The following is a 13,215-nucleotide window of genomic DNA, read 5'->3' as shown; positions in this document are numbered from 1 at the left end:
CACGGCTTTAGCAGTTTCGAGCTCGTATATTCTCCTAGTGTTTGTGTGAGTTTCCTCTGGGTGCTCCAATTTCCTCCCACACTCCAAAAACATACTAGTAGGTTAATTGGCTGCTATCAAAATAGACCCTAGTCTGTGAGTTTGTGTCTCTGTCTGTGTGTGTTAGGGAATTTAGATTGTAAGCTCCAATGGTACAGGGACTGATGTGAGTGAGTTCTCTGTACAGCGCTGTGGAATTAGTGGCGCTATGTTAAAAGCTCATGATGATGATCGTGTTCATTGACTTCATTTCCTACGAGTTCCCATCCGGTAGTAATCGTCTTAATGGTGACGAGAACCCCGACAGGCTTCACACCTACACCAAAATTCCGATTGCAGCCAAAAGCAAATCCATTATACAGAGGCTTACCTGAAAACCCAAGATCCAGCTTTAGGGCGGCAGCACATGCAGACAAGCAGTCATTCCGATGAGGCAGCTGTCCGGCACTTCACTTTTTGTTTTGAGGTTACTTAAATGAGATAAAGAGATAGAGAGGGTTCATTTGTGGAATCATTCTGTAGCGTTACAGGGATTATGCCCCCTCCCACAGTTATGGCACGCGAGGTCACCGTGGAGATGTCTTAGAGTAATATGGCAAGTTCCTCATTACAGCGGGCAGCTACGCCACCGGCAGTGGGGGACCTTGGCTATATGGTGCAAAAATACCAGCACTGGCTGAGCAAAGCTCACGTTGTGTCCCCATGATTTGGGGAAGAGCAGCCATATTGCTGCCGGGACCTGGGAGTAAGAAGGAGGTCCCTGGTCCCCAATGAGTGGGGTATGTGCTGCTACTGACACAAGGTACCAGTTTAAAATAACCCTGGGAGGGGTAAGAGAACGGGGAAAAATACCTCATTACAGAAAAAAATGGGGCGGTTGGTGCCGCAGCTAGCATGTTTTTGACCCCATTGGGGGGGTCTTCAGACTCCAGCTTATAGTAGGCCCCAGTGGGGGTTGTCCGAATATATTGAAAACAAGTGCATGGAGGCTGCCACGGGGGCCAGGGTGCAGATAGAGAGGGGAAGAGCCCCATCAGCAGCTAAAGGGTCACAGCATAAGAGAACCAGCAAAAGGTTCCCCACTTTCAGGGGTACCCCAGAACAACACCACCATTATGTCAGACACAAGTTTGTACTGCAAGGAGAAAGGCGTTGAGAGTCTGAGAGCTCCTTCTATCAGGTTTCCCCATGGAGTAGACCCCTTGGAAAGACCCTAAAACCATTAGTGGGGGTCTCTGCATGGTGAGAAGTGCAGCTGGTGTGGAGGTTGGAGTCAGCATGGCAGAGGAGGCCCTGGAGAGAGGGATGGAGGTAATTGTCCGTCTGGAATAGTACACAGGGCCAGTTTACCAAGGCAGATGACGTAACAGGGATTGGTGATAGTGGAACATGTTCTACCTTCCCCGACAATGTTTCATTATCTGTTTCGGTAAGATAGTCATGTCCACCATAACATCTCTCTAATAAGAATAATGATCTCTACGTGATTATCCATCATTCACCCATTTATCTGTCAAATAAATATAGATTGAAGGGGAGACGGATCAAAAGGATAACGTTGTGCACCCATAGTCATGGCCTTAATTTCCATTGAGGCACTCAGCCATGTTCATATGTGAGCAGAACAGTCCTATGTGTGTCTGGCCAAATTACATACCGATCTTGTGTTCGTCAAACTGGGACTGATGCAGATATAATTCACAAGTGACGCTTATATATGTATAACTTACTGTAAATAGTATCTTTATAAATTAGCTCTAAAGTCAGTTCTTATAATTGGTGAGTTCGGATGTCATCACTTCAATGTTCTTTAGGAAATCTTGTTTATTATAAGGAATAACCCTATTCAGGGTTAAACGCAGGATTTGTAGAGGGCGGTATCCACAACACGCCGCCAGTGGGCGTGACCAGCATGCATGGGGGTGTGGCTATAATTTTAGACAGTGCTTGGCTGCTCTCCAACTCTTCCTATCCCCATAATATACATGGGCAATTCTGCGTGCACTACTGTTAGGTGCACACAGCTCTCCCTTTTCAAGCAGAGCCGTGTGAAGCGGGAGCAGGGTCCATCCACCTCAATTATACAGTGCCCCAGGCTTGGAGGGGGGTTTCCAGGCACTAGAAAAACCCCTTGGTTTGCCTATGCTATTATTAAATTATTTATAACTTATATTAAGTCACCTCAATGACCTGCAGTCTTGAGCCTTTACATAGCCATGTAACTCTTACGTAACTTTTAGCATCCATATAATGTACAGTTCAGGATACATTATAGCATATATTATCACAGCTCATATAACTCAGTCATATCTCTAGTATGGCTTGTTTCTAGGGAACCTTGTCCACACTAGATCTGGCATTCATAGGGTCAATTGGGCTTTCAGTTCTTTCTTTTTTTTAAAAAACTTGAAAGCATAATCCAGCTAAATATCTCCAAATGAGCTGGGCCATTGCTTTAATCATACTTGATTGCAGAATATAATTATTTCTTGCCATTTAGAAAAGCTAATGGATTACTCTGCTGTCCACGCGGTGACAGGGGACGATAACACTGCCCTTTGGCATTAAAACGGAGAGCGTGGCATCTGTACTTGCCTGACATGTATGCTGCAGAATCAAGGGGGTGTCCTTTTATAATGTCATTATGCCCAAAGCCCCTGGGTGGTCCTCCCAATAACTTCTATTTCAACAGCAAAACGTTATCATTGCTAGAGAATGGAAATGATAATTCAAGAACTGAGACAATAGGGCACATATCACTATCTCATTAAAGAGAGCAAAGCATAAAAAATGAGTAACTTTGCACCTTGGCAAAACCATGTTGCATTGGAGATGGAGGTAAAATGAAAATGTGGGGACAGATTTATAGTTGGGAGTAGGACATGTCCTAGATCAACTTTAAATTTCATAATAAAATATGAAGCTATCAAATATTTGTGTACTACATGAAACATCAGCCAGTATTTAACGTATGTGCAAAATAATAAACTAAGTTGCACCCCTTGCATTGTAACATGGTTTGTACCGGAGAACATTTATTCCTTTTTTTGCCTTACTTTCCTTAATGACTCAGGCCCCATGTGTCCTAGGTTTCAGCTTCTCTGCGTTCCTGCTGCTATAATAGTGGGTGTAGAGGAACTGCTGCCGGTGGCACCGTTGACTTGACCTTGCTTATTTCTGGGCCCCAGAGTCACATAGAGCTGACTTTTCCTGAGTTTACAAAGTTTGCTCCAAAGAGTGTAGTGTTTCCAACAAAGTAGCACATTGCAGGTAATAGTGACTATGCACTCACCTAATACCATAGAGGTTTATGTTTGAGTTTCCAAAAGCAGCTTCAGCCTTTGCAGATTTTGACCCACCAGTTCTCAGTCAATGGAAAACAACAGCCTGATCTACAGAACAGGATTGCAGTATATTTCATACAAGTTAACCCGTGCATGATACTCATGCATTCTAGTCAAATCAAGCTACTTAAGGTGTTAAAAAGGTTCTTGTCATGCATTTGGGGCTAGGCCAGGCCTCCTCAGGGGAAGAGCGTTACTTCCCGACGTAAGCTCCCTTTTTTAACGTGCTTTTGTCCACATGTCACCACCTCATCATTCTTCTCCATCACCTCATCCTTCATCTTCATCGCCACATCCCTTTAATCTCCATCGTCTTACTTTTCTAAAACCTCTCGATACACAACGTTTCTGCTAAACACCTTATTGCTGTGCTCAATCAGTCTTCCTTGAAGGGCAGTATTCATAACCTGCACTTTCACATCACTGCTTCTCCGTACTCGTGAAAATGCGACATACAATTGTCCATGACCAAACACAGGCTCTGGTAAATAAATACCCACACGGTCAAGAGTTTGAGCCCTCAACTGGTAAATGTAGCCTTTACTACCCCTCCCACGGGGGGAAGGGGGGACGATGGAAGTTAACTGACCTCACTATTATAATTTTTTTGTCAAATAATGTCAGTATACCAAATTTCAGGTCAATTGGATGAGCCCTTTCTGAGAAAATTGTTTTTTACACACACACTAACACACACCGCTAGGCTTATATATATTAGATAAGCACACTATGCACACTATGGACACCACAATCCTGAAGAAGTGGTAATAAGAAGACCACAAATGACTTGATTTTGTGTCTTTTAATAATGTGCAAAAAAATGTGCATCGTCATATCTTGTCCCGCCTGCTTGATGATGCAAATATTGTCAAATCGAGTCCACCTCTTCTTTCCTTACCCTCCCTCTGCATCTCCTGGAACTAATGTATCCAGAGTTGGCAAGTATGCTAATATAATGCTTAGTGATGGGGTGATTTGTCTTGTAAAGTGCAAATGGCTCATATGCAAAGGATGATGGTAGCTTGTGAAAGACATAAGGGGCCTGATTCATTAAGGAGAGTAAAGCCAAAAAAATGAGTAACTTTGCACCTTGGCGAAACCATGTTGCATTGGAGGGGGTTGTGTAAATGTAAAATGTGGGCACAGATTTATAGGACATGTCCTAGATCTACTTTAAATTTCAGTGTAAAAATAAAGCTGGCAAGTATTTGTGTGCTACATGAAAAAGCAACCAGTCTTTTCCTTACATGCAAAATAGTAAGCTAATGTGCACCCCTTGCATCGTAACATGGTTTGCCCAGGAGAAAACTTACTCCTTTTTTTGCCTTACTTTCCTTAATGACTCAGGTCCTGTATCTTAATGACCTTTTATACACACAGAATGTCCATAGAACAGAGTCTGGGGGCTCTTTCTTTTTGCTTCTCTAGCATTCTACTAATCTGTCTCCTCCTCTCTCATTTGCATACAAGAGCCACTGGCATCAGACTAGAGATGCTTAGACATATTAAAAAAAGAAATGTGTTTCTAAAGAGAATATCAAGCATTATGTATTGTTGTTTTACTTGTTACTGTTGGCCTAGGACATGATGGCGAGATGTATACTTTTTAGAGAAACGAGTGGTTTTTAAAATTCAAAATCCCACTTTTTAAAAAAAATAATTTGTACTGTTTGTGGGATTTGTTTGCATCTAAGTTTGTAACATTACTCCTCTCTATTAATGACCAGTTGACTTACGCTGGGTGCACCCTACAGAAATTTTCTCCCGATGTGTTTTCTATAACTATTTTACCAACGACTGATAAAAAAAAGCCCTGATCAGCAGCTAAAACCTTTGTACACACTATACACGTTTTACACGATTTACCTTCAGATCTGTGCTCTTCATCTGTCATGACCATCGGCTGAAAAGATCGTGACTGTAAACTCTTTGGAGATCTATGGACACTGCCGCTCCTGAGTGCGTACACACTGCAGAATTGGAACGACATTGTTCCATCGTTGAACGAGATTTTTAGTTCAGTTTAAAAATCAAATGAAACGATACGATGAGCTTTGGAACGATAATCGCTCATCATTGGAGCATACACACTAATATCGTGTGATTGGTCCGATCCTTGGCTAAAAACCATGTAGTGTGTACCCAGCCTTATCCTGGGTAGGACAATGTATGTCAATGGCATATATTTGTTTTGTGTATATTATCAGAATACAGACCAGAAAATGGCTTGTGTTTCCATCTGTCTTTTCTAGATATGTGTTATCAATAAATGTGGTGAAACTCATGAATAAAAAAAACCAAAACTATATATATATATATATATATATATATATATATATATATATATATATATATGCACACCTTAATGTTGTCTGATCCTAGCTATCATTTGTGTATGTGTGTGTATTTTGTACCAAAAAAAAGTGACAATGGTGAACATTTTATTCCAAGCACATACTAGACCCCCACCTTTCCTATATTAGAATTGGAAAGGATTAGAAAGTCACAATGCTGCAGGTTTATAGATTAAAATATGCAACAATTTTTGTATATTGATCAAGACAGATCTCCGGCGCTGTTTCTGGTACAATTATGGAATTCTAAAATAACTTACTTTTTGCTCCATTTTTCATTGTCCTACTTTAAGTCCCACTGTGCACTAGGTGAAATGAGTAATAATGGAAGCTATATATTAAATTGACAGTATTCTATGCATATATGGGAGATGGAACAAAGAGAATATGAATGACAAGAGGGAGGTTGTTCCCTCAACATTGTTCATTTTCTTTGGTGTATAATAATAATCTTCTAGATAATTGAGCCTATTTCAAAGGAAACAATATAAAGTTACTGTGAAAACACACTAACAAATGAGCGTGTAAGCTTTTAGTAAAATGCGTTGTTTTGTAAAAAAAAAAATGTTTAGAATTACCTAGGCTTAACGCATTAAAATGCAAAATTAATTACATTAAAAAGTTTGTTTAATCATATTATGTGGATAATCAACAAAGGTAAATTGGAAAGTTCCTACCATGGTAGCGGGTGTAAAAGTTAATAAATTCAGCTTAGATTCATTACGCACTCGCTCGTTATAATAATTTACTGTCCATTGCAAAGCTTTATAAGCATTGTAATTAAATATAAAATGCACATTAGAATTATAATGAGTAATTAGGGTAACATAACTAATATGCATGAAAGTCCCACAGCTCATTAAAATGTTAAAAGACAAAAACCTATTCTTGCAGATTATTTTGCATACCCTGTATCTGTAACTGTGTGAATGCCATTGCACCTAGCGAAGGCTCCTTGACATTTATGAATTGTATGCAGAATGTTTGATGATATTAGACCCAACAGGCCTGCTCAGCTCATTTGGGATTTCCTCCAGTGATGTGTTGGTTTTATCAAGTAACTATCCTCAGAAACTCTTCCACAAGCTTGTGCCTGTATGAAGAGGCACATGGGGATCATGTTTCTGTGTCTATGACGTTCCTCTACCCATTACCTTGATTGTATAGCAGTGCTCCTCCCAGTGACTGTAGGCGAAAGGCTGCTGTGTCTGTCATTCCTCCCCTCATTACTTTTATTATGTAGCACTGCTCCTCACAGTGACTGTAGGTGGAGTACCTGTGCGTATGACATTTATCTCCTCATTATCTTGATGGCATTATATAGCAGTGCTCCTCATTGTGACTGTAGGTAAATTGTATGTTTGAATGGCATTTCTCTCCTCATTAACTTGATTTAAATAGCACTGCTCCTCACAGTGATTGTATGTGGAGGGACTGTGTGTGGCAATTCACTCCTCATTACATTAGTTACGTTATATAGCAGTGCTCCTCATTGTGACTGTAGGTAGATCGTATGTGTGTGTGGCATTTCTCTCTTCATTACCTTGATTTAAATATTACTGCTCCTCACAGTGATTGTAGGTGGAGGGACTGTGTGTAGCATTTCATTCCTCATTACCTTAATTACGTTATATAGTACTGCTCCTCACAGTGATTGTAGGTGGAGGGCCTGTGTGTGGCATTTCATTCCTCATTACCTTGATTACATTATATAGCAGTGGTTCTCATTGTGACTGTAGGTAGATTGCCTGTGTGTATGGCATTTCTCTGCTCATGAACTTGAATACATTGCATAGCAGTGCTCCTCACAGTGACTGTAGGCGGAGGACTTCAGTGCTGATGATTGTGTATAAAAGTGCTTGATTGTAGGTGGAGCAACCGGTGTGCTAGCCCCGAGACTTAGTGGTGTAACTAGATATGTGGAAGCCACATAGCAAAATTTTCAAAGGGCCTCTAAATTTCTGGCGGTCTCCCATTGTCACCCCCATAACACATTTTACATTTATTTTTTGGCCTCACACATTTATAGGTACATATCTTACTTATTACCATCTGTTCCAACTATTGTGGGATTGCAGACTCCGCTAGCGGTGCACATGTATATATTGCACCGTGTAGTGACCGCTGTCTCAAAGCAGATATATATATATATATGTGAGTGTGTGTATGAGTATATACATTAGAAAGGTATATATGAGTGTGTGCTTTTATGCGTGTCATTTATTTTCCAGTTGCACCTACAATTCTGGAAATAACACCATCCGGGGTCTCCCTTGGAAAAACGGGATTAATCAGATGTGAAACCGCAGCCGTCCCGTCTCCGTCATTCGAATGGTACAAAGGAGAGAAGAAGTAAGTTACTTACTTGTAGTATATTATAATAAATGACTGTGGGTTGTTTTGGTTCCTGGTTTACAAATTGTCTATATGTACAGATCTCAAACAATGTGCATAAGTTTAAGTAATAATGATTTACTCCAGTCGCACAGATTAACAATTATAGGTTTCATACTTTTCAGATTTTTATTGAACTTTTTCCTTTATTTTTATTCTTTCAAACAAAGTAACTCATACCCCTTTCATACTGCAGCCTTCGACCCGTGTTTTTGCCAGGGCTGAGGCTGCAGTATAAATTACTCCAGGTCTAATTCCCGGGTCGATTGACCTGGAAATTAGACCCGGGTCTTTTGGTGGGGTAATTCCCGGGTCCGACCCGGAAAGCCTACACTATGAGCGGTGAGACCCAGGAGTTTCAACCGGGGTCTCATCGACTAGTGTAAATAAGTGAAAAAAAGATATGTATTAAAGTTGAATTTTAAAAAAAAAAAAAAAGAATAAAAAAGTCCTTTTATCTTACGCCTGGATTACATTATACAGGCGTAGGGTCCGCTATTGCCGCTTTAAATGCATCATTTTCTCCCTGGCCAATAGGAATGGCGTAATTTCTTAATGTAAGAGGCAGCAATGAGGAAATACTAAGGTAAAATTGCTTTTTTATTCTTTTTTCTTCAATTTCTCTTTTTTTTTTTGTCAGACCCGGGTCTGCTCAGGTTCAGTGTGAACCAGGTCGACCCGGCATTTTGCCAGTCTGGGAGCCTGTTCCCCGGCAATATCTCGGGTTCATATACCAGGGGTATTGCCGGGGCAGCAGTATGAAAGTGAGTGTGGTGGTGTAACTGGTGTTTGAAAAATATTTTTGGGAGTTAAAACTGCAATTTATTGGAAAAACAATTTTATCAGTGCACTCCAGCCCAGATTGCTAAAAAAAATATATGGCAATCTTCTAAATGGAGCATGTAATGGACATTCACAGTGTTTTTATACTACTATTACTATTATTATTTTTAATATTAGCATTAGTATCAATATTGCTATGATATTGTAAATGTTACATTTATATTTGTGAATGTTATCAAATTCTTTTTCATATTGGCCAAACTTCTTTTTACATTTTAGTGGCCCTTCAATGTACTGGTTGTAGAATCCTTACGCTGCACTGGTAAATAAAACTCCAATCTGAGCAGACTTTATATAACGCTGCTTAGTTCGTTGTTTATTGATTTTCATACATTTGGAACACTGCTCTGTGATTGGGTGACTTTTTCTGATGCCTTTATGTTGTAAGTCTGCAGTAGCTGATGGAGCAGACTTCAGTGCACGTATACATTGCATTATGGTGCAGTGGTCCTAGTTAATCTCCACTCGCTTCAATCTTAAACGTGTGATAAAGTTTGATCTCACTGGTGAGTCAAGTGAACCGACTGCTTCAATAAAGACTTCTTCATCTCTAACAGACGATATATATATTCTAGACTCATGAACGGACAGAAAGGTATCCTCATAAAGAACTACAGCACCAGATCGATTCTTCACGTTTCTAACGTAACAGAAGAACACTTTGGCAACTACACGTGTGTAGCGGTAAACAAGCTAGGAACCAGTAACGCCAGCCTGCCGGTCAACCGTAAGTTGCAACTTACATCAATAAAATGGAAACAAATGTGTTCTATGCTCTATGGCGTGACAGCCCAGTATCGCTGTAGATATGGAAGAGCAGCTCTGTGTACTTAGGACAGTTTAAAAGTGAATTAGGCTGGGTACACACTACTGAAAATTTCTCCCAGTGCGATATCTTTAACGATCTTACCAGGGACAGGAAAAAAAAACTAGTCCCAATCAGCAGCCGATTCATGTGTACACACTATACAAGATTTACCTTCAGATCTGTGCTCTTCATCTGTCATAACCATTGGCTGAAAAGATGGTGACTCTGCACACTCCATAGAGATCTATGGACACTGCAGCTCCTGAGTGCGTACACACTGCAGAATTGGAACGACATCGTTCCATCGTTGAATGGTAATTTTGATCAAATGAAACAATACGGTGTGTTTTGAATCCATCATCGTTTATCTTTACAGCGTGCACATTAATGCGTTATCAGGCCGGCTGCTCGTTTATCGCGTGATTGGCCCGTTAATTGGCTGAAAACCTTTTAGTGTGTGCCCAGCCTTACATTCATGGACAAGAAATTGTTTTAGTTGCATTCACATAAAGTGTAGTTTGTATTGTTGCTTCGGGATTTTTGAGTCACAGGATTAAAATTCTGACTACAGCTACAAGGGTAGCAACTATGCATTATTACTGTTTTAGATTAAGCTAATCCATATTAATGGAATGCTGTAAAACAAAAGTCAATGAAGATAACATAGAAAATTCTAATTCTCATTCTACCATTTGCAAATGTTTATGATTGAACATCGCTTTTTCCTAATCACTTTCCATAATACAGATGAATTCATATAATGGTATTTGTTTATGTAATTGTATTGCCTTGACAAAGGGCTGTTGTAGAACAGAATGTTGTGCTTCTCCCTTCTCGCTGGGTCAGTATGGTGGAATCTAGTTACCATGTACAGAGGCAGTTACTCAGAATGACGATAGCAGATAAAGTTTTTATTTTTTTCCTATTTTAAAGCTATGATTTTTCTATTATTTTTTTATTTTTTTCTTTATGTTTTAATATTGTTTTAATATTTTTTCGTATTTAATTTGTAATAAAAGTATAACTGGGAGCCCAAGTCCTTTAAATCAGCCATAACGCTGTCCGACAGATTTTAGAAACCTTCCGTATATCTCGGTTTTGTTAAATAGTCCTGTTACACAATTTCACACAAGACAACTACCCCCGGACCAACATTATTGTGTGACAGGATCATTTAGCTTATGAGTCACCCTACCTTTGCAGTCTGGCTGGGCCAAGATGCAAAATGTATACTTAACCTCATGTGTCAATCTCCCATTGTCCCATAGATTGTAAGCTTGCGAGCAGGGCCTTCTCACCTCTTTGTCTGTTTTACCCAGTTTGTTTATTAGTTTATTACGTTTGTCCCCAATTGTAAAGCGCTACGGAATATGTTGGCGCTATATAAATAACTGATGATGATGATGATGATGATAGTCCCCTATAGCTGTTGTCAGTTGTCAGTCTTCTTGAATAATGTCATGGGGTCAGCTGACTGTTAAAGGACTGCTTAGCCTATTAAAATAGTTAGAGCAAGTTGGCTTCTAAAACAGCTTCTAATAACATGCACCAGTATAGTGTATGTGTACATGTTTCCGGAGCTTGCCGGTTCAACGGTCATGGGGGAGATATTCTTCTGCATACTGCAATCTTCTTGTCTGTAATCCATTTGGAAGACATTGACAATCAGCTCTTCTGCTGCAGAAAATGGCTTAAAAGAGAGAAGATTAGTTTGTACTCAGCGACATTGCGACGTGTATGTCAGGGTCTGTCAAGGCATGGAAACGTTTACTTATATATTTGTGAATGCTATTAGTAGCTATTTTTTTTTACCAGGCATCTTATTTTAGGGTTACTGACCCATTAACCTTTTAATTTAACTGTCTTCTTTATTTACTGATGTCTGAGTTATTCCATATTCAGGGATCACAGAGCACTCATCCCTAGTTCTACTTATGCCATATTTGGGAGACACCCACATTTTGGGTCTTTCTCCTGGTTCACCAGAAGGCAGGCCTTTCTCCGAATCTCACCCACTTCCTAGTGAAATGGGCGGGACGGGTACATCGATGATGTAATTTGTGGCAAAGCACAAGGGGTGATTAATAATGACACTATTTGGTGCATCGTGCTCCCCTTCACTAGCCAATTAAGCTCCCCTTTGGGATCTCCTGGAGGGAATATTGTTAAAGTTGGCATGAATGAGCTATACCATGAATGAGTCTGGTTGCTATGGTTTATTACATATTTTATACCTTAATACAATGTTAGAAAATAAGTGACGCTATTGTACATAATAAAATTAATTGTTATTGTGTACTTTTCCATTTCTTATAGAATGCTTTTCAGCCATGTGTGACTTAGACTAATATGGCTGCCTCCTTTTTATCTGTTTCTGGTTGTCCATAATGAAGTTCCGCTGACATAGAGCAACAACACTCTTGTTTTATTGTAGTTTAGCCAACTAGTTCTCTTGTTTGTAACTTTCCTATAATTATTTCTGGACTTTTACCTCCTTCACTAAACACCAGCTTCAGCTGCTACGGCTTTTTTAGGGTGGGCTTGTGGGTGTGGCATGCGTTGGGGAACAACGATTGGCTTGTTGGGCATCCAAAACTAGACTTTGATCCAGTTCACCTACACACAATGGAGGCAGTCGTTGTGTGAGCTGAACTCATGAGACTGTAGCCTTTAGGAGCACTAGGAGGTAGTCAGATCATTGATTTCCTGATGCCACTAGTACCAAGTGAATTTGTAGTATTGGTTCAGCCATAATATGTTTGTCTCCATTGTGTGTGGGCGATGGGTGCACTTTTGTCAAAAAGTCTAACTATCCCTGGATAGTGCGTCAGAAAAACTGACACTTGTATACACAAACCTTGATTATTGCAAATTTGTCAATATTGCTGATGGGAAAACTGGCACAGTGTAGATTGCATCACTATCTCATCTATACAGAATCAGCATAGCCCCAAGAAAAAAGCTGCACATAGCAGGGGCACCTTAGGGAAATTTCCATTCCTTTCATTTCCCCTTCCCTTCCTTTCCTTTCTCTTCCCTTCCTTTCACTTCCATTCCTTTCCTTTCACTTCCCTTCCTTTCTGTTCACTCCCTCTCCTTTCACTTCCTTTCATTCCCCTTATTTTCCTTTCCCTTCCTTTCACTTTCTTCCATTCATTTCCCTTCCTTCCTTTCCCTTCCTATCCCTTCCATTCCTTTCACTTTCTTCCCTGTTTTTTCCTTCTCTTCCTTTCCATTCCTTCCCCTTCCATTTCTTTCACTTACTTCCCCTTTCTTTCCCTTCCATTGCTTTCCCATCCATTCCCTTCCTTCCCCTTTTTTCCCTTCTAGTCCTTTCTTTTCCTTCCCCTTCCTCTCTCGCCCATTCCTTTCCCTTCCATTCCTTTCCCTTCCTTCCCCTTCATCTCTCATCCATTCCTTTCCCTTCATTCCT

At 40.1% G+C, this 13,215-nt stretch overlaps 1 protein-coding gene across 4 annotated transcripts in view; it reads left to right on the top strand.

Annotated features, from left to right (window-relative positions):
- Nucleotides 1–13,215, top strand: part of NEGR1 (neuronal growth regulator 1) — a 394,650-nt gene that overhangs the window by 291,005 nt on the left and 90,430 nt on the right. For all 4 annotated transcript variants that reach the window (XM_075181905.1, XM_075181906.1, XM_075181907.1 and 1 more), the window contains exons 5-6: nt 7,969–8,089; nt 9,550–9,701. In XM_075181905.1, coding sequence (XP_075038006.1) covers nt 7,969–8,089; nt 9,550–9,701 — 273 coding nt within the window. The remainder of the gene's footprint in view (nt 1–7,968; nt 8,090–9,549; nt 9,702–13,215) is intronic.

This window comes from Mixophyes fleayi, chromosome 8 (genome assembly GCF_038048845.1).
Source record: "Mixophyes fleayi isolate aMixFle1 chromosome 8, aMixFle1.hap1, whole genome shotgun sequence".
NCBI classification, from domain to species: Eukaryota; Metazoa; Chordata; class Amphibia; order Anura; family Limnodynastidae; genus Mixophyes; species Mixophyes fleayi.
The sequence above is the reverse complement of the archived record's forward strand: the minus strand, read 5'-3'. Positions and strand labels throughout refer to the sequence as shown.